Genomic DNA, 24774 nt, shown 5'->3' on the forward strand with positions numbered 1-24774 from the left:
TCTCGATTTTTATTCAATCTTTCAACAAATGTTACTCACAATGGTTCATTTAAACAAAATATTTGGAAAAAAATATGGAGATTCTTAAGATTTTATTTGAGGGTCTCAGTAATATTTTCTTGAAAAAAAAAATACTATATTATCTCCGATTTAATTAATAATATTCACTATTTGATATCATTTTTATATAATTGATAAAATAAAATTTTAAATTGATTTATTATTATTAATTTACAAGTTTAACAAAAATAATAAACATTTATTAACAATATTGAAATTTTTGGCTTCAAGAATACTAAAATAAGTAATTGAATTTATAGTGAACGAAGTCGTCCGTTAATAATATACAAAAACATAACCTCCATCCGGCTATCCTATACTGACAGTTTGGTTCCCGATTACTCATCGTCAACAAGACAAGAGGATCTTTAACGTCCGCACCTGGCTCATGGCCTTATCGGACGTTTTGATTCTCAAGATGAGAGCTGACGCACTTCTGCATACGACGGAATGGTGTTACCGCCGCAGCATTGGTGTAGTGGTGTCCCGGCCCCTCGTCGGTAGCCATGCTCTCCGCTTGTCCACTCCGAATGGTCGGGCCCGCATTGTGCGTCGGGTCGTACGCCGCACGCGAGGGGCTAACGGGCCGAAATACATCAGCCCGTCCCCCCCCTCGCGTACTCCCTAGATAGAGAAGGCAACTCTATCTCTCTGAGTAGAGGCTCCTCCAGGTAGAAACTTCCGGGAACGCCCCGACAACGGTTTCGGATTATAGTGGGATTGCTACCCACCCCCTAGATGAGCACTGTCTACGGTAAAAAGTCTCTTATCGAGCTCAGCCTACACCTGCTGCACGCTTTCGAGGGACGCCATAGGTCTAGCCTAGGTGGTCCGATCCTTCGCTTCCCCAAGGGTACCACGCCGGTCATACGCACAACAATGCAAAGCATACTCGAGTCAAAGACGCCGACTCACTACCCTTTTCCAATCGCTTACTTACGCATTCGAGGGACTGTAGCATGATCATGACGTCCTCAACGCTTACATGCTGTCGTCCGGTCGCAACGTCTCCCGTGAGGAACGGGGGATAATACATTGGCCTACGCAAGCTTCACGAAAGGTCCCAGATAGAAGACAGCCTCTGTCTAAGTTCCCGCCAGGGGCGTCACACAAGCCACCACGAGTCCATCCCAATGTGACAAGGGCTGGTTTTTGAAACAGTTCTGTCACCCCGTGGTACCGATGGCCATACAACCCTCCCCCGTCTTTGCAGACAGGATCTGGTGCACTGGCCCTCGTGTGACTCTGCTAAGGCACCTGCCGCCCCTGCCGACCCTAAGGCCGACATAAGACAGCTTGTGCCTTAGAGAGGTTGCCACGCCCTCTGGGCTGCACCATTATTTTGTGCCCGGATACCCCCCTTGTAACCAAGGGTTAGGAGGGGTCACAGGATAGAATGAAGGAGTTCGGATTGAGAAAAGGGGCCGTGGAAGAGAACTCGAGGTGAGCCGTTTCGGGGTCTCGAGTCTCAACCACATTATACCACCCGTTGTCGCCGTGGTTCCACATAGAGTGGGCCATGACACCCATGGTGGGTGATCCTATACTGACAGCAAACACAAATACCTTTTTAATGTCTGTAGAAATATTCATAATTTTTTTACGAAGGTATTTCAACTACGAGGTTATAGAACCCGCGGGGTAAACTGTTCAAACAATTTATAGATCAAATGAATAAAATAAATAAATAAAATAATACTCATTTTAAAATCAATTGTTGTGTAAAGTCTTAGCTGTATTTTTTAAAATTAAATCAATAACCCGTTCTTTTTTCTAGTGCCATTTACTGAAAATAAATTTTCGCTGGATCCAGAAGAAATACAGCAATTATTACCGTAAAATGTTCAAGTTTACGAAATTCAAAATTATGCCTCCGGCAAATTTTCTTTTGTTTATCGATCATTTCAAGAAAACGTTATTTATTTTCATCGACGTCATTCACAAAACTGCAGAAGACGATTGTGCGTTTGGTTCGAATCAAAATATTTATATTTTCATTTCGAACCAGTTCAATCTAGTTTCTGTTGTTACGAAAACTTTAAAAATACAGGTAAAGGCTGAAAACCCGTTCACTTTTTTTCTATTAAACTTTCATATGAATTAACTGAAAGCAGCAAAAACATGGGTTAATATTTTTCTATGACTATATTAATATCTCCTATATTAATAATAATTATATTGTATATATTAATTTTAATACAACGCAAACCAGCTTTACATTGGAGCTTTGCGGGTTAGCATATCCAGTTGTTATAAGGCTCCAAGAATATTTTTCCTACGGAAATGGTTGATCGTGAGATTTTCCCCAATTTGATTTCTTATCATTTAGTTCTGTCTATCTTCCCCTGGGTTGGTATGTTCGATGCGTTTGGGAACTCCGTCATTTTCAGGTGTGCAATCAAGTCTCTTTTATAAGATCGTTGTTTGGGATGCGTGTTTTAATTTGGGGCCACGTGGGCATAAGACTGGGTTTTTTAAAGCATTTTTTAATGTTCTTCTTTGTTTTTAATTTTTTTAGTGTTAAACATGTTGATTTTGTATATTTCCAAATTTTAAAGTATGCTCATTTTTCGTATATATTGTACAATTCACTAATTTCGTGGTCCGCTTGACCAATTAATCTCAACTAAAAACCTAAATTAATTGTAGTATATTGTACAATATTTTTCATGCTTGTCTGTATCTCCGACTGTAGTCCTTATCTCATCTTCTCATGAAGTTCGCAATTATATACCAAATTTATGCTTCTGATGAATTGCAACTACAGATATGGTTATCCTTCAGGTTGAATATTTTGAAATATATAACGCATTTTTCTCATGGTCATTAAACGCCGAAGTAAGCTTGTAGGTGTGCGAGAACTAAATGTGGATACGCCCTTCGATGGCTTAGAGAAATCTTTTTCTATGGGTTTCCGGATTAAAGCTGTTCTCACTATTAGGAACTTTACTCCACAATGTCGGAAGCATAATTTAAAAAAAGCAAGAACAAATTCGACGCAGCGTTTTGCAAGTTGATCAGTTTCAACATTGCCCTTAGTTTGGATATCCCAAATCCTGTGCTACGATAAAACGTCTCTACTGCTGAAAGGTGGACACATCGGCTAATGTACGAGTTATTCCTTTATTACTGCCCTATGAATAAATGTGTTTTTTTATTTTGAGTACCATTCCGACGCCCTGCTCAGCATGATTATTGTTGCACTACACAACTTTTATATTTTTGGAATGAATCGGAGCGATGTGATATCAGTAATATCAAGGCATATCATAAACTACCCTCCATATACGCCAGGTAGCATGGCTTCCTTCAACAGCTCAATGAGGACGTCTGATTTCGCAGGGTGCATCAGCTAGTTCATTTCAACGTTATTCTCTTTACGCGATCTAATCACAACGTATTTGTAACTATAGTTGGTTAAAACTACGAATGAAGAAGTATCAAAATTATTATTACGGCGCAATGAAACGGTATTTTTTGACTATGAACATCAGCAAACCATGGTAAACACATATAATGCCATTTATCAATGCTTATCATTAAACAGTTTTTTATATCACTCATATTTTCTTTTCTTGGGCAGTATTAAAAAGTGGTGAAGATATAATGAGCATATCAGTAGTTAGTGATCGAGGAAGATTCCACTTGGTGTTCAAAAGGTCTTCAACATCCAGAAAGATTGTTTCAGGGTAATATTTTTTCCACACTGTCCAGGCTGTACAATGGGGAATAAGAAAGAGTGAGAGCAACATATAGATAAAGATATAGAGATCAACAGATAGATAGAGAAGGGGAGTGTGTGTGTGTGTGTGTGAGAGAGAGAGAGAGAGAAAGAGAGAGAGATTGAGAGAGAGAAAGAAAAAGAGAGAGAGAAAGAAAGAGAGAAAGGGAGAGAGCGAGAGAGAGAAAGAAAGAGAGAGAGAAAGAAAGAGAGAAAGGGAGAGAGTGAGAGAGAGAGAGAAAGAAAGAGAGAAAGAGAGAGAGAGAGAGAGAGAGAGAGAGAGAGAGAGAGAGAGAGAGAGAGAGTATGTGATTTTGTTTATTTAACCAAGAAAAAAACACATTTCTCTCGTGCAAACCTCGCTTGCTTTACAGCTAGGCAGATTTGCATAACCAAACTTTTTAAGGGGATTAATACAATTCAATTGACTTTTTTTACTGAATTAATGCCTCAGTCAACCAATAAATTTAGGGCCCTCTTTGAATAGTCTTAAATTGTTTTACTATATGTGTTTCTTCGTGACGAGTTGTTATATAATTTGTTGAAGTCGTGAGGAGCGGTCAAGAATGAGGTAGTTAAGAAATATAACTTTTTTATTATCTTGCCGACGTTTCGTCCTTTATCCGGGTTATCTTCAAGACTTGGATAAATAACAAAACATGTGTTCAAAAAATAGGATTTTTTATTCAAAATATAAATTTCGAACCAAGTATTTCATACTCACATAAAAAGTGGTGCTATTCTTGTGGTGTCATATTCGTTTTGTGTGCAAGTGTTGTGAAACATGAATTTGTATTCTGCTGTTTTTATTGACTGTGACAAAGTGGGGGACGCGGTAAATTTACTTTTCTTCAACAAATTGTTTTATATATATTTTAATTTACTAATTTATATTTGCAGTAATTAATTTTATCCGGAATTATTTAAACCTTGTACAGTTCAGTCATTCTTAACCTTCTTTCTTCACTTGGAATTTAAATATAGTCAGTTCATTATTAATTTTTTCAAGTATAAATTATATATGTAATACCATAACTTTTATTTATTATAACCACCACACGAAGTTTCATCTTGCTTTTCCATCTCAACCCTCCCCATCACAATCCAAATGGTGGTACAAATAGTACTAATGCTGAAAAGACGGAAACTCTATTGAAAAAAGCATTTATGTTTTTTATGCTGCATCCAGCTTGTATTTAGCAGTCAAGCATTCAACAGTAGATTAGATTCACGGAATCACTAATTTATAGAGAAAGCTCTGGAATTTTCATATACATGGTCAAATGGCCTTTGGCAAGTTTCGGCATGAAGGTTTAACGCAAAAGCTGTAAATAATATTCCCAAAATGTGTAACTTTTGGTCTCTTACTTTTTGGAAATACACTGAGAGACAAAAAAGTGGTCAGGCTTAATGTTTTTAATTGATATTTAGACAATCCTCCATTGATTATCTTCCAACAATGTTTGCTTCTTTTTAAAAGATTATAGGTAAATAAAACACCGAAAAAGTTCCCACTTGTGTTTATAATTGGATTTTGTAAATAAATCAGTAAATGGCCAATTTCTTCTTTATTGATTTTTCTGTAAAGCTTCTTTACGGTGCTTGCGGTGGTTTGATTTTTTTATGTTGTACTAATTTTCATTTTTTAATTTGATTGAGTGTTGGTTGTAAGTGATACAGTTTCGGCTAGAATCATAGCGTTGTCAGAATACGGAAGAAATATGGGGCCAGGGTGCTTAATATTCCAGAACAACTGCCCGAAGGGTCTTCCATCGCTACCAAGATCCTGGAGGTTATTCAAAAAGCATAGATCAGGTCGTCATCGTGTCACATCTCAGAGAGATTTTATTGTTTCGAATGTACTCGTAATTGACATTCTACCACTGTTGGGATCAAGCAACGGCTTCAACAAGTTTGTTAATGTTAACGAGTTCAACATTTGTTAATGCCAGTTTACGCACTGTAAGGCGAAGATTTTCAGAAGGTGGATTACGTGGGAGAAGGCCTGCCTCTGGTCCAGAAAGTATGACAAGACAGAGCAGCTCAGTTAAGTTTCGCAAGAAATCTCATCAATTGGTCTGAGCAAGATTAAACTAAAAATTTGTTTTCGTATGAGTCAAGGTTTTGTCGTTGTATTGGTCTGGGCTGGGATTTACACTGTATGACAAACTGGACTCAATATTGTTGAAGACAACCTAACCGCAGTCCGTTATCCCAATAAATTATCGAAGAATACAGCCCTCAAACCAAGGTTCTAATTGACAGGGATTTTCGATTTCTGGACGACAATGCGATACCTCATAGAAGCAGAGTTGTTTATAAAAATTTCCCATCTGCCCCTTCCCCCATTGTCTCTATTAAGCACATGTGGAATGCGTTGCACAGATTACCATCCGCAGCCAGTTGACCTGCACCAATTGAGTGCAGCGTTGCTACATCTACGGGGTGAAATTCCTTATGAAATTATTAACAACCTTATTTACAGAATGCTTAACAGGTGTACAGAGGTTTTAGCTAACAAAGGACATTGTACACATTGTTTTAAAAAGTTATTGTGTCCAATAAACAAAATTATGGAATTAAAACTGTTTATTTTGTTATTTTTCAAAACCCCTTAATTAAATTTGCTTTCAGTCAAAACATAATAATTTCTAAGAAACTTTAATGCAATTTATAAGAAAAATAAAACAAAAATGCTAGGAAAAATTGGACATATCCATATTCATTTTTAAGCAGTTAATTTTAATTAATTATTCTTTTTACGTAAGGTTTTGGCCGAGATGCAAAGTTAGTGCCAACGAAGACATTAGATAAAAAGTATAATCAGTATTATTAACCTTAAATAAATATTATAAGAATATTATCAAATAAATGTTATTATTGATTCAAAAAATGTTGAACTGATGTTACATGGGAGAGTTAAGTCTATTATCATTTTGGAGCCAAATTTTATAAAATCTAATGATTTGTAGAACTTGAGAGGAGAAAAGATTCCACATTCTTTGAAGTACCTATTAATTTTGGCTACATTCCACTACCCGTGTTTCCAGCATTCATTTATAACTTATTATTCGCTTTGCTCTGGCCAAATTCAAATAATAAATTAAAAACACAATTGAAAATCGCAATGCAGCGTGTGTTTCCTTTGTCATTACAACTTTTTTTAGTATTTTAAGATCATGGTTGACGCAACCTGATTGAACCGGTCATAATCATGATCTGTTATGTTACCCTATTTTCAGAAAATAACACGCGGGCACGTTGCCATTTCGCACTTTCCTATTTTTGTTTTCGATTTCGAACTATTTGTTTATTTGGTTCACTTCGTTGTTTTGAACTTCCTCAATCCCCTTTGCCCTGTTTGTTTTAATTCTATGACAAACATCCACCTGGGTTTGTCCAGTAATAAATTCCTGAACTTTTTCCTGTTTTTAAATTCATAACTAAATCTTTCTATAGTTTACAACGCGTATGTTGTTTTTAATGGATCATATTAAAAAAGAAGACAATTTAAAAAATTATAAAAAATATTTATTAAATATAAAAAGGCCTATGTACACTAGTTAACAACATTTTGGGAGTTTTTTTTATAAGTTATTGCCCTGGTGCGAGCGCTAAAGTAGGTGCTTGGGCGGGTTGGGCGTCAGGAAGAGCACCGGATGGGGGAAGCGGAGCAGCGCCATTGGGAAGAGCGGGCATCTGCGGGGCTCCGGGAGGAAGGTAAGGCAAAGAAAGAGGGAGGCACGAAAGGCCCTGTAGGCCTTGGAGAAACTGTAGCGGCGGGAGTCCTAACAATTGGAGAAGCTGAGGCAGACACGGAAGCGGAGAGGGATGAGGAGGAACGCAAGGAAGATGCGCAGGAGCCGGAGCCGGCGAAAAGCCGAAAGTAGACGGCAATTGAGGGGCTGCCGATCCAGGGAGAAAAGCTGCTAAAGCACCCAAACTGGGAAATAAGCCTCCGGGAGGTAAGGCCGGGAGATGAAGTCCCGGCGGACAGAGACAGCACGGCCCTTGGACAGCTTTCACCCTCTGCTCGACTAGGTTCTTAAGGTACCGCGCCTTCACGGGTACGTGAACGATTTGCTGGTCCAAAACCGGCTTCAGCCGTTTTTCTAAAATTGGAAAATGACGGATCTGTTGGTGCATGACAGGCCTGGTGCGCTTTTCTATGATAGGGACGTTACGGACGATTGTCTCTTCGACGGGCCTCGTGAACTTCTCGGTGACGGGGACATGGCACGTGTAAGGCTCAATGACGGTTTTCGCCCTGTGTTTGATAATCGGCACGTGAACCGTAAGAGTCTCGACGACGGGCCGGGTGAACTTTTGCATTACGGGAACGTGTCGGAGGACGTTTTCTTCTTGCTGGGAGATGGTCTTCTCGAGATAGGGCACTTGACGGGCCACTTGCTCCTCCTCGTTACGGATGGTCTTTTTAACAACCGGTACGTTTTGGATGCACTCGTCGACCACGGGGCGGACGACGCTCTCCAACTTGTGCGTCAAGCAACCACAAGATGCCTGTGGTGGAGAAGGAAGTCCGAGAAGCGCCGGGGTGAGTCCTAAGGCCGCCAGATCGACCCCGCCGTACAACGGCAAAGGCACCTGTGCCGACGGCAATGCGTACTGTGGAAGCGAAGGGGAACACGGATGCCCACACGGGCATTGCGGTGTACAGGCGGTCACCTAAATTCAACAAAATTATCATAAATCCATGTAATAGAACGATAAAGACTGGAGCTCCTATCGGTTACCTTCAGGACGGCCGCTGCGAAAATTATCTCGATAAACATTCCGTTCCGAGAGATAAAGTAGATTGTGACTCGGCCCATTGTCTCCCAGTATATATATACGTGTCTGAATATCGGGAAAGATCACGCTCATCGTGCCCAAACATAAGGCGCTCGCCGGGCCGGCCGTGGCAGGATCGGCCATCCTGTCAACAATTTCCCAAGGTCCGTGAAAAGACAAACAATTCATCCCGCACGCGGGAAAATCTCTAAAACAACCTCCCCTTGTACCTAATATTTGAAAGGGGTTTTTACTATTAAATAAACCTCCGTCACGTTGTTTGTATTGTACGAGTAAATAAAAGGAATTTGATTATTTTTTATTGACTGTTTTTTTTAATTAGCATTCTTTCTCTTAAATTCTCTTGTTTCTAAATACCCCCCTCTCCGCTTTGTCAGTTTCTACTGTTATTTATTTAAATTTTGATTTAAATTTTATCTTGGAGCTTTCCTCTCGTGATGTACCACTCGATGCGTCCGTCGACGCCTCGACGCGTTATAACGCCGATTTTTTAATACAGACTCCTTTTATACCGAAATGTTATCGAAAATCCGTGTGTATAATCATTTAGCTGGATTGTTTAGTCTTTTGACTCACATAGTTCGGATAAGGGAGAAAGACGTGAGGTCATCGAAGAGGCCATCGACCATGCTACCTTCGCCTTTGCAAATAGTCGACGCTTTTTATACGCCAAATCGATTTTAAACGAGTATTTTCACGTCACAATAACATAACTTATTAGGATGAAATATAAAAGAGAACAATATGAAAAAACGACGTTTTTATTTACATAAGATGTTATAATAATAATATATTAATACAGGGCTTACCAAATAAATTTAAACATTCAAACCATCTTTAAAATATCAATTGAACCAGGTAAGTATGACAAAACAAGACTTTCATTATCTCAAACCTGGAAGAATTTTATAAGCAATAATCTTATGTTCTTTTCCTCACCAAACACATATATTAAACGAACTTGGACTTTATTCTTAAAACAGTGGAAAGTCAAGGGGAAAATACATTGACAATACATATCAAATAATGAAATCTAATCAAGGTAACAATAACAAAAAATTATTTTCGGCAATTAGTCGTGTTACTGTAAAAAATTAACTAGTACTGCTAAAAAAAGTACTTAGTACAAAATCTTTCATAAAACATCCATGATATAATAGTAACAGTTGATTACCATCGATATTCAATTGTTCGATCATATCTCATTAACGTTTATTTGTAGGTAGATATTCAGTAAAAAAACATCAACATAATCTTACAGTTATAAAGTAAGGCATTAAATGGACAAGGACGAACAAACTGACAAATCGTAACAACAGGCAGACAATTATTAAAAAGAAAAACAAATCATTGTTGATACAAACAATGTAATCAGAAATGGCAAACCGACGGAAAGCTACTGATTGAAAGGAATGAAGAAAAAAAATCGATGGATCAGGTTGGTCAGGGATGATCAGACTGCTGAGAAATATTCAAAACTGGCAGACGATATCGATTTATAAAAAAGGAAAAATGGAAAAGACGTCAAAGAGACATTCATTGAAGATGGCAAAACGATTAAATGTGCCGGACAGAACAGATGAAAGGGGAAATAGAAGTTAACGGATAGATCAAATGGTGGAAAAATTGACGGATCAGGTTGATCAATGAAGACGAAACTGCTGGGAAATTTTCAACAACTGTCAGAAAACACACGATCAAACAAAAAGTCAATATTCAAAAAAGAAACGACAGGCAGAGGTCCATTGATGGTGGTTGAATGCCGAAGTCCAATTGACTTAAAGAATAAAGAGATAATTGACAAATCAGATTAATCAGGGATGATCAGACTACTGAGAAATCTGTAAAAAATAGGAAGGCAATACACGACCCAACGAGCGATGTACAAAATAGAAAGAAAAATGCAAATAACTCGCGAAAATTCAAGCAAGAATAAAGACCACACACAGACATCCACTAAAGTTGGCAAAACACTAAAAAGTACTGACTGTAACAACGGAACAGAAAATATACGAATCAGGTATGATCATACTGCTCGAAATTTCCATAAAGCAGTCGATACACAACTGTTAAAATCTATCAATGTAGAAAAAGGAAGAATACAACAGACCTCCACTGCCATTGGTCCATCGCCGAAATTATATCCAGTGAAAATTGAAGAGACAATAAACGGATCGAATTGATTAAGGATAATCCAACAGCTTAAAATTAGTTAACGGTCTGCAGATAATTTTGATAAAAGGCTGCAAACCGTTTAGCTAAAGATAGCTTTTTAACAACGCGAGACAAGGAGGACGAGGATGATCAGGGAGGTTCGAACAGCTAGCAAGATATTGTAAAATTAAGGCTACAAACAAATAATTTAAAATTTATTTACTTTTACTGCAACTGAATCTCCAGGACCTAATCTCGACGTTTCAGAAAACTTATGGAAAGCACCTGCAAAAAGGCATCCAATGAAATTATCCAATTCGAAAATGGCACAACAAAGGCTGGGAATAATCTAGGTCGACAAACTGCTGACAAACATTAAACAACAAGTAAAAAAAAAATCGGGTTTAAGTTTAACGAATGACCTGTAAAAAAAGTGACTTGAGAGTAGTTGAAACTTATTTGATATGTACAGTGCATGAAATGGCGATAGACCGTAAGAAGTAACTATGAAAAATTGCAAAACTGGGCTTTTACCTAATCGTTTTAAGTATTAAAATTGTTTCTTTAAAGTGTTTATTTAATTTTCTTTCTCGCCGTTTGTTCATATTTTTACCAGTGTGGTAGCAAATCCACTTGTGTCCTCACGTCGTCCGTGACACTCCACGCTTTGTGGCATTGGAAGGACAACGAAAAGAACACAAAACACTCCATCAATGGGAGATTGCAAACATGACCGAACAACGACGGTTTGAGGTTATTTGGACAATTTTGGATTTGAGAAAAAAAAAGAAAAGAAACGCTACGTGTGAAATGTAAATAAAATGTGTAACCACATAAGGATTATTATTATTATGTTAGAAATTTTACTTAAATTAATAGAAAATAAAGAAAACTACCCCAAAAGGTTTACAGTATCACATTTTAGTGAAGAACTCGCTTTTCACCCAGGTCCGATTTCTCTCTTTGAGGCTAACATTTAAGGAAGAGATTATGTTAATAAAATTAAGAGTTGTTTCCTTAAAAAAATTTACTCACAAAAAGAATTTAATAAATATGCAAAGAAGAGGGTAAGTAAGAAAACATACATAGGAATTGATAAATTGGTACATACGTTCCAAACTATCAATACATTAAAAAAATTAGCCAATAAAATCAATTTACTCAACTATGAGAAAAAACGGATTGCAAAATTAAATAAAATTAAGCATAAATTTTATAAATTTAAATAGTTGTCATTACATGATAAATGATTATAATTCTAGTAGTTTTAAGTTTAATTTAAAAGGAGTGTTAATTGATTTTTATTTCGAGAAAAACTGCAAATTCCTTTCCTCGATACAGGGATTTAAATTTCACGTTGTTGATTCATATTTTTATTTAATTTTCAACTAGGTCTTTTTGTGCTCTTTTTAGGGAGATATGCTGAGTTGTAGCGCCTCGGAAAATAGGTGGTATTCGTCAAACGTGTGTGTGTGTGTGTTTGTGTGTGTGTGTGTGAGAGAGAGAGAGAGAGAGAGAGAGAGAGAGAGAGAGAGAGAGAGAGAGACACAGAAGCAGAGAGAGACAGAGAGAAAGACAAAGAGAGAGAGAGAGAGAGAGAGAGAGAGGGAGAGGGAGTGAGAGAGAGAGAGAGATAGCGATAGAGAGAATAATTTATTCAATGACTAAATTCCTCTTAGTATAACAAAAAGTTCACAATTTTTTTATAAATCTGGCACTTGAATTAATGAAGGACATTAACAATAAGTAAAATAAGTTGTACTAAATCATATAACACAAAATATAAAAAATAGAAATAATAGTAGAATAATAAAAATTTAGGGAAATGTACTAATAACAAAGAATTTTCGTCTTTTGCGAACATAATCGCAAACTGTAACTTTAAAAGTTGAGAAAAGTAAGGTAAAAGCTTTTTAATGTAGTAAAAGCACTTAATAATATTGTGAACTATTTTGTCGTTGTTTGGAGGGGGATGAGGTGTTGGTACAGGAGGGATTTAAAAGAGGTAAGGGAGGCAGCTTAGCGGATTGTCAAAGGAAGAGAATTCCAGAGATTTGTGAGCTAGGATGGATCCCTCCAACGTGCAGACGAGACGGCGAAAGCTGGGACGTCCTTCCGTCCAGACCGAACTACCGCGACCCGGCCGGTGACGCCTTGCGAGCTGCACAGAATGCTGTCAGAGAGCGTTGGCGGCGTCAGTGCACCTGGTCAAAGCACCTGCGAGCACGAATGAACGAAGACTCTCCGAAAGTATGAAACGAAAGGTTAAGATTCGTGCTAACCCGATTCAGGATCGGCCATACCCGTGTGAAACACGGACACCTTCATTTTCAAATTGATGTATTGGATCTTCTTGAGGTCAAGGTTTGAAGATCCAATACATCAATTTAAACTACGGAGGTCGATCAATATCAACTAGAATTCACCTTCACGGGAGCAAGTAGTCATGAGTCCTGACTTAAGATGGACTCGGGCGAGCGGGTCGCTGTATTGTTTCTGAGAGAAACAGGGGGTGTTTTCTCAAATATAGAAATTATATACTCCTTGTGTACGTGTATATGTTTATGTGTGTATTGTATATGTATATTTTATATAATGTGTAATTTGTAAATTTAAATTATTATGAGTTATTCAGATATCGTGAGATGCGGTCGGGTGTGATGTAGGTTTCAGAAAAACATTTTCTTTATCGTGCCAACGTTTCGATCTTTTATTGAGATCATCTTCAGGGCCTGGGATTTACAAACAATGTTTACATTTAACAAATACATTTAGGATGTGGATAAGTGAATTTATACAATGCAAAATATATTTTATATTCAAACAAAGTATATCTACTCACTCAAAGTGTTTGTCTTCTGTGTAATTGTGCCATCCTTGCGTTGAGAGGTGTTTTTCTGAAACCTACATCACACCCGACCGCATCTCACGATATCTGAATAACTATCGATTAACGGTCACTAATCTCTACACATTATTATGAGTGTGTGGGAGGGCCGTTGGCTGAATATCGAGTACGTCAGCGGTCATTCAGTGGATGGGGACTATAATGACTTCATTATTTAAACCCCCCCCCCCTTCAAAAGTATAAATAAAATTAAACGTTGAAATGTGACGGACAGAACAAGTGAAAAGGAAAATCAGGGATGCTCAATCAGCGTGCCGGAAAATCAACAACTACAGCTAATGTTGTACAAAGAATTGATGTATAAAAAGAATGCAACCATCCACCCATGATGGTTCATCTCTGAAGTACAATTGTCTGAAGAATGAATAGAAAATCGACGGATCAGATTGAGCTGGGAAGATCATACTGCTGAAAAATTAAAGATGGCAAAAACACTGAAAAATATACGGATTGAACTACTGAAGGGAAAATAGACGTATTTGATTGACCTAACTGCTGTTGAAAGCTTCAACAACTGGCATACAATTTATAATCATACTTTCAATAAACCATAAAAAATAACAAAAACAAGAATCGAATAAAAAACTCCAATTTTACATTTTTAAAACAAAAGAAAAAAGATCAACGTCAGAGAAAACAGACACAAAAGGCAGTAGTTTAAGGATAAAACTGCTGACAAAGGTTTTAAAATAATATCAGACCATCAAACCAAACTTTGTTTTTGCTTTAACGACTTACAGAATGCTCAGTTGTTGATCAAAACGGCGTTGGTGGTCAGGATGACTGGAAAAGCTAAAACCAAGTAATTAATTGAAAAAAGTAATAAACTATGGCCACATTAACGTCTAATTTACTAATTAATGCCTTAATTAATGCGAGATAAAAACACAGACATTCATTAAAGATAGTAAAACCGAACCATCGAACTAACGTGAATAATTTTAGATTTAAATACGATAAAGCTGGGAGAAATAAAGAGATATCAAATCTAAAAGCAAAAAGAATAAGATACATAAAAACATACAAAAAAATTTAACGTTACATTTAATAAGACAAATTTTCAAAGGGTTGCTCGTTTCTGAATCAATTTAGCCTGCCTATACATGATGTTCTGGCCTGTCAAAACGTCCAGAAATGACAGAAACTCGCAGAACCCAAGAAGACATTTACAAATTTCCAAAAGTTTTCTTCACTAGGAATAAAAAGGAGAAAGATTTTTGATCGACTTACGTTTATAAAAATGAATTTTTTCTTTCCAACAAATACAAAAAGAAACGGACAAGGCATGCTTTATTATCTCAGATAAGGGAATCGCGATTTCAGCTGTGAAGCGTCACGTTCGGCCTTAGGAGATGAAATGTAAATCCGTCGGTTTTGTGGACGTGTGGTCGGGGTGGGTTATAAGTGGGGAAAAGGCCAAAACATGCCTAATTGTACAAACAACCCTGTAAATAGAATAGGCCCCACTGTTTTATCGATTGACGATTGCCAAACAAATTCGAGAATATGTGATCTTTTCTTTTTCAAAATTGATTTGAGAATTTTTCCTTATTTGACAATACTTATGCGTATCGGTGATAATTAGGGGCATGATCGTGTTTTATCGAGGGTAGACCACAAGTTTGAAAATTTACGAAGAAATAAATAGAAGGAAAGAAACAAATAAAAACCATTACTTTATTTGTTTGCATAAAAAATATATTACCAATGTTAATGAATGTACAGGAGAGGCAAACACACATTTGTCCCGATGTTCTTCCTAAGTCCCATGAATTGTACTACATGGACACTCCACTGAACATATAGGGAATAGATGAAAAAAATGGCTGACATACCAGCAAGGCTAAGAGGACTAGTATGATGGTAAAGTGACAGGTGTGTCGCAAGGGTACTTTCTAAGTCCCACACTTTATCACTATGATATTGAAATACCACACATGAACGTACGTATCTTTAACCCTAAATCTCCAATTTACCTGGAGAAAAGTCTGACAGTCGAAACCAGCGAGGATAATGGAGCTAGGATGCCTGGAGTAGAGCCAAACTGCAGGTTCATCACACAGCAGACCCCAGACAACAATGTTGATTATACAATTACATTTTTGACATTCTACCTCTCAGATTGACTTAAAACGAAGAAAGGTAATGAGAACACCGAGCTTAGAAAAGTAAAATCGGGAGTGTCGCAAGGGTACTTTGTAGGTCTGAGACTTTATTAATCAAATTTTATCAAATTTAAATTACAATTGACCACATTTCCATAAATTTACCTCGTAACATTTGCTGCGGTTCTTAATACCAATGAAAATTGACATATCCCCTTCAATATTTTTTGGATTAAATGCCAAACCCTATATTGTTGATGAAGTGACCCATTTACTCTTACTTTAATAGTAAGCAATTTGCTTTCCAAACTTGGGCAAAGTTTAACCGGTAACATTTAAGCCTTTTATATCTAAATACTAACGAAGAGAGACATACCCTCGTTCTTATTTAATTTTTTAAAGGTAAAGCCCAGTGATGATGAACAATATCTCACACTTTACTAATAATCGGTAGGTTTTTGGCACTTGGAAAAATTTATGCCCGTAACTTTTGCACCTGCTGTATTTAAATAATAATGCCAAATAAAATCTATTCATTCCTATTTCATTTCTTAACAGGCAAAACCTAATAATGACGATATGACCCAATAACTCATACTTTACTTTTAAGCAATTGGCTTTCCAGACTTGGATAAAATTACTTCGTAACTTTCGCACTTTTGCACTTTCGCATGTCTCACTACTGAATGAAATACTTCATTTATATATATTTGTTATTTGGAACGCATACCTCAATAATGACGATATGACCCAATAATCCATACTTTACTAGTAAGCAATTGATTTTTCACGTTTAGAAAACTTTACCCCTCAACTTTTCCAGCTGGTATATTAAATACTAATTCATAATAATATATATTCATTCAACTTTAATTTTTGAAAAGGTAAAACCAAATGATGATGACGTGACCCAATAACTCATACTGTCAGCAATTGACTGTCCTGATTTGAAAAGTCACTCCGTAACTTTTGCAGCTGGTGTGTCTCACTACTGAATGAAAACTGATACCCTCATTTTATTTATTTTTTGAAACGCATATTTTTGGGGGTTATATGATATTAAATTACCCATGTAATTGTTTAGGTTTTGTTTATTCCACCTACTAGGAGGCACGTGACAAGAGACCCAAGCCGAGGAAGAGAAGCACCCACCCGTAGATCCCTCGCTCCATGAACTAAGTGACGGTCATATGTACCTCTCAATCATACCTCAATGCCACATTCCCTTATAAAACAATAAATTGGATAGCTCATGTTATTTCTACCAGCTGTAATCAACGTTTCTAAAAAAAAAGGTCGCTCCAATCAAGGATTCGATATCCCTGAAAAGATTTTGCCTAATTTCTTCATAATCTGGGCACTCCATAATTATATGGTTCGTATCCTCTGTGCAGTCAGAAGAAGCACAATAGGCACACTCCGTCAGACCAATTGTACATTTATAATTGCCTCATAAGCCATGGCTACTTCTGAACCGTTCATTTATGTTACAGAAATTGTCTAGACCAGTGTAACCATACGGAACCATTATGAAATGCCTGCCGATGAGACAGCCAATTCGCGTTAAGTACATACTTTATTAGTAAGCAATTAATTTGCCAGACCTGGACATAGTGTACCTTGCAACTTTCGCAGTTGGTATTAGTATGTAATGAATGTTATTAGTTGCATTGAAAAACTGGCATATTTTTGTACATATTATTTGTATGAAACGCACATCTGAATGATGTCCATGTGGTCCAAGGTCCAATGATGTTCAATAACTCATTCTTTACTAGTAAGCGATAGGATTTATGATTTCAAAGTAAGCTTAATTGTAACCCTTGCAGCTGATATGGTTAAATATTTAATCAAAACTGTCCTAATTCCATCTAAAGAACTTTATTACAAATATTTACAAGAGATAAACTGATAATAAAGATTATTTTTAATTGAGCCTAAAATTGAAAAAGTACATGAAATAAACACATTAAAATATGTTGTTAATGTGATGTTTGTCTTCACCTGTATATCCATGTCTTACTACCTAACTCATTCTTTTTTATCTTACTGTTCCCTATACATATGTACATCTAATGTTCTGTTTTTCGTCTCTGTCTTTCTATTAGTTTCCATTATTCTCTCCTTCTCCCTCTCACTCTCTCTCTCTCTCACTCTCTCTCTCTCTCTCATACAACCACAAACATTCACCCAACTTTCGTGTTCGTCTGCCGTAGTTGCTACAAGCCATAAAATACGAAATTCCTAGGCTAAAAACCACAAGAAAAATAATACAAAGAACAAACATTCAATGAAATTAAAAGTAATTATAAACATTCTATCATAATTATAGTTAAAATCCCTATGTCATGATCTTTTGAAAAGAGAAGCAGTAATTATCAATTGGCTTTCAATTATTTTATTTATTTATTGTTGTTTTTATTAACAATTGAATAGGAATATCAAGATTCAAACGGTCAGTTAACCATAAATGATATAAAAAACACTGATAATACAAGAATCCTACGGCTGCACGCCTTGGCAGTGACAGTTAACTATTAATTTTAATTAGAAAGATGGGACGAAGGTCAAAGTTATTATTCGAAATCGGCATGGCTCGAGGTGAGATGAATGACCTATGTTTATCCCAAGTAAAGAGTATCTATCTGAGCGCTCCTGTAAATATCAACATAATCTTCGCAAAGCGATCGTGACATTACATTAAAAATGGCTGTTTCGTTCGAATATATAAGCTAATTGGTTCAATTCAGAAGCAGAATCATCTCAAACGCCATGAACGGTATGATCATCTTCGCTCTTGCGGCCCTCCAGGTACAACAAATGAAATTTCACGACTTTTTTAAATTAGGGTGTAGACATTAAAAAAAATGAAATTTTAGCTCGCTGCTGGTTGCGTCTACCAAGGCACCGATGCCGGTTACGCCAACGACGCCACCTACTTCAACGGAGTCGCCAACGGCCTCAACACAGTCTCCAACGACTTCAACGGAGTAGCCACCGGATTCAACGGAGTAGCCACCGGATTCAACGGAGTAGCCACCGGATTCAACGGAGTTGCCACCGGATTCAACGGAGTTGCCACCGGATTCAACGGAGTTGCCACCGGCTTCGACGGAGTTGCCACCGACTTGAACGGAGTCTCTACTGGATTCGTTAACGCCGCTCCCGCCACCGACGCCGTCGACTACGTCGCAGGCAACAACCTCGATGGTGTTGCATCTGGTTTCGTCGACAACGCCGCCGGATACTACAACGCTCCCACCACTTGCCTTACCCACAGATTGGAACAGGTCGTCCGTCCCGTCGTCGACGAATGCGTCCGTCACGTTCCCGTCGTCAGGAAAACCGTCAGGCACCAAGAAGAGCAATTCACCCGCCACGTTCCCGTGGTTGAAAAGACTGTCTCCCAACAAGAAGAGAAATTCGTCCGTCACGTCCCAGTCGTCCAGAAATACACCCGCCCCGTCGTTGAGACCCGCACCCACCACGTTCCCGTAGTCAAGCACAGGACCAAGACCGTCGTCGAACCTTACACCGACCACGTCCCAGTCACTGAGAAATACACCAGGCCCGTCGAAGAAACCGTCGTCCGCACTGTCCCCGTCGTCGAAAGGAGGACCAAGCCCGTCGTCCATCAACACGTCCGTCACGTCCCCGTCACCGAGAGGAGGTCCAGGCCCGTCGTCGAATCCCACGTCACCACCGTCCCCGTCAAGCAACGCTTCGTCAAGAACCTCGTTGAACAACGCGTCCGTTCAAGCTCTAACCCTTGTGCTCCCTGCCCTCCCGGCTTCTACTCTGGAGTTGAAGGATACGCACCAGCTTCCTACGCCACCTCCTCTTTCGCCGCCCCCGCACTCGGAGACGTTTACACCGGATCTTTCGCCGGACACGCCACCGAGACCCTCCCCGCCACCTACAACACCCACGCCACTTGCTAAGCAGAAGAAAACGGACCAGAGAAGTTTTTATAATTTTTTATAGATGTTTTATATAATAAATTCCGCATATTTTAATTAAAACTAGGCTTATATATTTACCCGTACAATTTTTTATTGTCCTATAACCGACTTAAACCACTTGGCAAGAACTGACAAAACTATCTTAAATTTTCAAAAGGAATTCATCCCGAATAGATACCGCTAAAAACAAAACAAAACAAAAAGTAAACGAACTGCAAAAAACAATAAACAATTCCTAAATCCCGAGTCAAATTGGTACTATCAGTCATTAAATGAATAAAACGCCTAAAGCAAAACAATATCTGATTATTAATGCCATATTAATGATTGGTTGATAATTTTATTTACAAAACCACTAAAAGATTTATTCATGGGTATGTTTATTATTATTTATGGTAGTGTTGTACACCATGCAATATCTAGACTGTTAAGTAATCTTATACGAAGAGGTGATAACATTACTAGACCAACCGATGTATTGTAATTTCAATAAGTAAGCATTGTCATGGCTGATTTTGGCAATGAGATCAATGATGAAGTAATTGTCAACATTTGCGGATTGTTCTACAAGAAATTTATTTATGATTACTCTTCGGTGACCTGAACCTGGTTCTACCATGAAAAAAATGGCAGTAAAGAAATACTATAAACAAAAAGAAATATAATAATTGCTACATTTAACAAAAAGTGACATTGTAGTGTCAATTAAAGAACGAATCTAGATTAACAAACAAATACAAGAAAAAACTTGTAAAATAACACATAAATAAAGAAGAAGGCAAGCATGACATACGAATCCACAAGAAAGACCACTAATAGACAATAATAAACGTAAAACATGAACAGGTACCGAACAAAAAATGATATTACAATAAATCAGTACATTATACAGCAAAGACATTGAACAAAGTCATGTCCAGATAAAGGGACAAATTGTCAGAAAATAGTCGAAATAAAAATAATAACATAAGAACAAGAAAATGTCCAATTAAATCTACACAAAACAAAAAACTCACCACAAAAGAGAAGAACCAGTACATCTTTATAAGAAAAAGGCAAAAAAAAAAAGCGTTCAAACAAGTACAACAAAAAGTATCAAAATGCTGCTGCTTAAGTAATAAACCTTACATACAACCATACATAAGAAAATAAACATAAAATTTCATTTACAAGGGTTTGCTGAAATGAAATATAAATTTGAATACCACGAAAAACCAAACCAAAGGAAGATGAAGATCATGCAAAATGCCAAAACAGAAAATTGTAAAACAAAAAAAGGTAAAAAAGTAAAACGTAAATGACTATATATAGTACACAATTCAACAAAATGTAAGAAGTCTACACAAAATAAAGGAAAGAACACGTTAACAAAACACTTTCCCTAGAAAGGAAAAAGGTGTATAATACTCATCATAAGAAATAAACAGAATAAAAATACAAAGAGATATAGCGACATGTAGAACATAAAACAAAAGACAGACAATGAAGCTTCTGCGCAAGAGAAGACGACATAAAACGGAACATACAAGTGAACACAAGAAAAGATACCAACGGGTTAATATAAAAAATAGGTATAAAACCGCAAATAACAAGTATATGTTAATGAAACTATAAGAAATCAAAATAAACAAAGAAACACCAACGTAGGACGACGACAGATCAAGATTATAACAATAAAGTCAACAGACAAAATACGAAAATAAAACACCGAAATGAATATGCAAAGAAACAGAAGGGGGCAAAATAAGAGGAAACAGTCAAATAAACGGTTATAAAAAATTATAAAACATTATCGATAATATATAGAACAAAGATCAGCAAATTCTTGCACAACAGTGTAAACAAATAAACAGGACCCATCCCGCACAAAGGAAAAGAGGCAAACAACACACAGCATCAAAATATCAACAGGTACCTGGAGCATAAAACAAAGAGCATATACCATAAAACCACCATAAAAGAGAATGCAACGAAAAATGGTACGACTAATATTAATCGTAATATTAGTAGAAACAAGACAAGAGACAAGCAAGGTAAACAAAAAAAGAAAAATATAAAAACAAAAATAACTAACTATATAAGAAACTAGAAGACAAACAGTCACGATAAGACAACGACAGACAGACGTTATCACAATAAAGCCACCAAACAAAACATTTTTCGTAGAACAGAAGAGGACAAATAATGTAATATACATAAAAAAGTGGTACATAAACGGGCTAATATAAAAGAAGGGTATCAAATCGAATGTAGGAAAACTGGCTCATAAATTTGCAAGACCCAAGTTTAAAAGCAACCACACACGCAAAATATTAAAACGGAAAATTATAAAATGAATACAAGAAAGAGAGAGAGAGAGAGAGAGAGAGAGAGAGAGAGAGAGAGAGAGAGAGAGAGAGAGAGAGAGAGAGAGAGAGAGAGAGAGAGAGACAGAGAGAAAGAAAGAGAGAGAGAGAGACAGAGAGAGAGAGAGAGAGACAGACAGACATACAGACAGAGTAGAACAAACAGTTACAACAAACAAAGAACATTCTCCAGGGGCACATTCTCTACAAAGGAAAAGAGACATACACTACACAGTGTAAAAAATAACACCGTCAAAATATGAACAAATACAGCGACCAAGTAGAGCGCAAAGCAAAAGGCATTCATAATAAAGCTACCACAAAAGAGAAGACGATATCAATCAATATACATGTAAACGTAAGATAAGAGGCAAACGAGCAAGCATAGAAGAAAGGTATAAAAGCGAAATTAACAAAAACACGCTCATAAACTAAAAGACACATAAAAATTACACAATACGACTACAGTAGATCATTTGTATTACACAATAAATCTAATAAAGATTAAGAAAGAAATACAGACAAGGTAATAATTGCTGTAGTAGATAAAAGACGAAAATACTTTATCTAAAAGATTTAAATTATAAAAACCCCAATAAATACACATGTTAAGAACACATCAGACCAATAGTGTTATTTCATTAAGGAACATTCAAACATGTTACTTAAAAGAATATTCTTGTAGAGCTAGATTTATGTAATTGCTTATGGATCTACGAGGACGAAAGCATGAGATAAGCAAATATGCATCCATACCAACTAAGAGAAGAATATTCTCATTGATACTCATAGATTACGGTCAAGCTGATCAAGGAAAAGCAGTAATCTAAAAGCAGGAAGGGACAATGGGACAAAGTGTCAATTTGTAGAACAATCTTGTAAACATTCTCCGGTTAAAATTACTATAAGATATATTGGGGTGTTTTACATGATCCGGCCGTTTTTATTAATTGAAAAAAATAAGTGAAGAAGTTTCCTGCTGTGTACTACCAAAACGTATATACACTAAAATAAGCAGTTATTACTTATCGATGCTGTTCTCATGCTGACTATGGAAGAAATCCTTATCAAACTGTTAGGTGACTCTAAATAATTGAATTCAAGTTCACTAATCGTTTCAAGAAAAAAAAACTATGGGAATAGTAAACAAAGGTCGATTTTTGAGTGGTTAACTCACTGGCTTGGAACAGTTGAAAGAGAAATGAGTTTCGTCGATTTTAGTCAGTGGTTAAAAGTAGACGAAATGTCAAGTTATAAGTCATTACCAAATTTACGCACGAAACAAATAAACAATGGCTGGTGGTGTACGAATGAGGTGAGTCCACCTTGTAAGACCACGACTACAGCTTATTGCAATGTAATTGAACAAATCTATCAAAAATTTTGCAAAAACCAAACAAACCTCATTGTCTTGTCTCTAACCCTACTTAACTATAACATTTTTTGATATTTCATATAAAACAACCCGATATATTCTTCTTCATTATAGTCTAATAAAACATATCTTTCAAGAGGGGTTATGAGCTTTCAGGTTTCAAGATAATACTTCATAATTGAACAAAAGTTGGTAGTATCGATAATTCTTTAAGTGGATTCTAAAAGATTCGATTTTTTGTTTTTTAAATTAAAGTTTAGGTATATATAAACAACTAATAAATGGTTCTTACAAAGATGTCAGTTTCGTTCAAGTATGGCCCATTCTCTGAAGCGATCACAGCAAAGGGCTCAACAGGTCATCCGTTTAAAAGCAATATTTCTTCCGGAAAAGACTTCCAGTTAAATTTATAACCGTTTTCCTTCCGTTTGTAAACATTTTACTCACTCAACGACACCGGCACACTTCTGAAGAAACTGTTTTGAGGACAAACGAGGCCCCACCATTTTTGTCTGTCCCCTCTCAGGTGGCGTTCGGCCTACACCGCGCTCCCTCTCATTGAGATCAATTGTCAACATAAATCTCATAATAAATAAATATCACAAAAACGGTATAAACAACGAAAGTAACTTTTACCTATCTTTCAATTGTTTGACGTGACTTGTTCGTAATAGAAACTAAAACTTTGCAGTAAATTCAACGATAGTACGTTGTATACACAAGATAATATGTCTGATTTATCGATTTCTTGTTTTGTTTATTTTTTAATTTCCATTTAGACAAACAAAAATTCTAATAACAGATTATAAATATTTCGTATTTAAATTACACGGCTTTATTTAAATCTCCTGGATATAAGGTTTTAAATTTAAATCTCTGAATCATTTCAACCTAAAAATCATTTCGACCAAAATGTCGACCTTCCAATTCTTTATTCCAGCAGAAATGGAAAACAATGCGTCGTTATCGGTCGAGTGTTATGTTTGTTAAATGTAATGCGTTTTGCGCATAACACAGGTTATTACTATTAGTTCCCACGTCATCAGAAAACTATTTCTGCTGTTTTCAACGTCTGTTTACACGTCATCTACGCTTATCAGATTTTGTGAGCTGTTTAGAAACAATTTTATCCATTTTTCCTCTAAAGGTCCTTGCAATGTCAGCGAGATGGGTCTTATCGAGCAGGTCGGAAGCAGTAGCCCCCACCATCTGTAGATAAGTGTAGGAGAAGCCTGGTCGTGGCACGAGGCGTTAAGTAAACAGAGGGTCCTACGTGAATTTTCAATTTTGGTTACGCGGGCTAAATTAAAAACAACGGAGGATAACGACCGG

The 24774-nt window shown here is 36.8% G+C and overlaps 2 protein-coding genes across 3 annotated transcripts; one reads left to right on the forward strand and one right to left on the reverse strand.

Annotated features, from left to right (window-relative positions):
- Positions 1–7290: 7290 nt before the first annotated feature.
- On the reverse strand, positions 7291–24258 carry LOC106669536. Of its 2 annotated transcripts, none has more exons than XM_014399066.2 (3): positions 23735–24258; positions 8536–8717; positions 7291–8467 (listed from the first exon to the last, which is right to left on the reverse strand). In XM_014399066.2, exons 2-3 carry the CDS (start codon positions 8611–8613, stop codon positions 7376–7378), a joined length of 1170 nt encoding a protein of 389 aa, XP_014254552.1. In that variant the 5' UTR covers positions 8614–8717; positions 23735–24258; the 3' UTR covers positions 7291–7375. The 2 variants fall into 2 exon arrangements, with proteins under 2 accessions (XP_014254552.1, XP_014254553.1); XM_014399067.2 differs by lacking the exon at positions 23735–24258 and adding an exon at positions 14886–16029.
- On the forward strand, positions 18461–19782 carry LOC106669538. Its single transcript, XM_014399068.1, has 2 exons — positions 18461–18571; positions 18640–19782. Exons 1-2 carry the CDS (start codon positions 18533–18535, stop codon positions 19699–19701), a joined length of 1101 nt encoding a protein of 366 aa, XP_014254554.1. The 5' UTR covers positions 18461–18532; the 3' UTR covers positions 19702–19782.
- Positions 24259–24774: the final 516 nt, after the last annotated feature.

This window comes from Cimex lectularius, unplaced genomic scaffold (genome assembly GCF_000648675.2).
Source record: "Cimex lectularius strain Harlan isolate CLEC.00 unplaced genomic scaffold, Clec_2.1 scaffold77, whole genome shotgun sequence".
Classification (NCBI taxonomy): Eukaryota; Metazoa; Arthropoda; class Insecta; order Hemiptera; family Cimicidae; genus Cimex; species Cimex lectularius.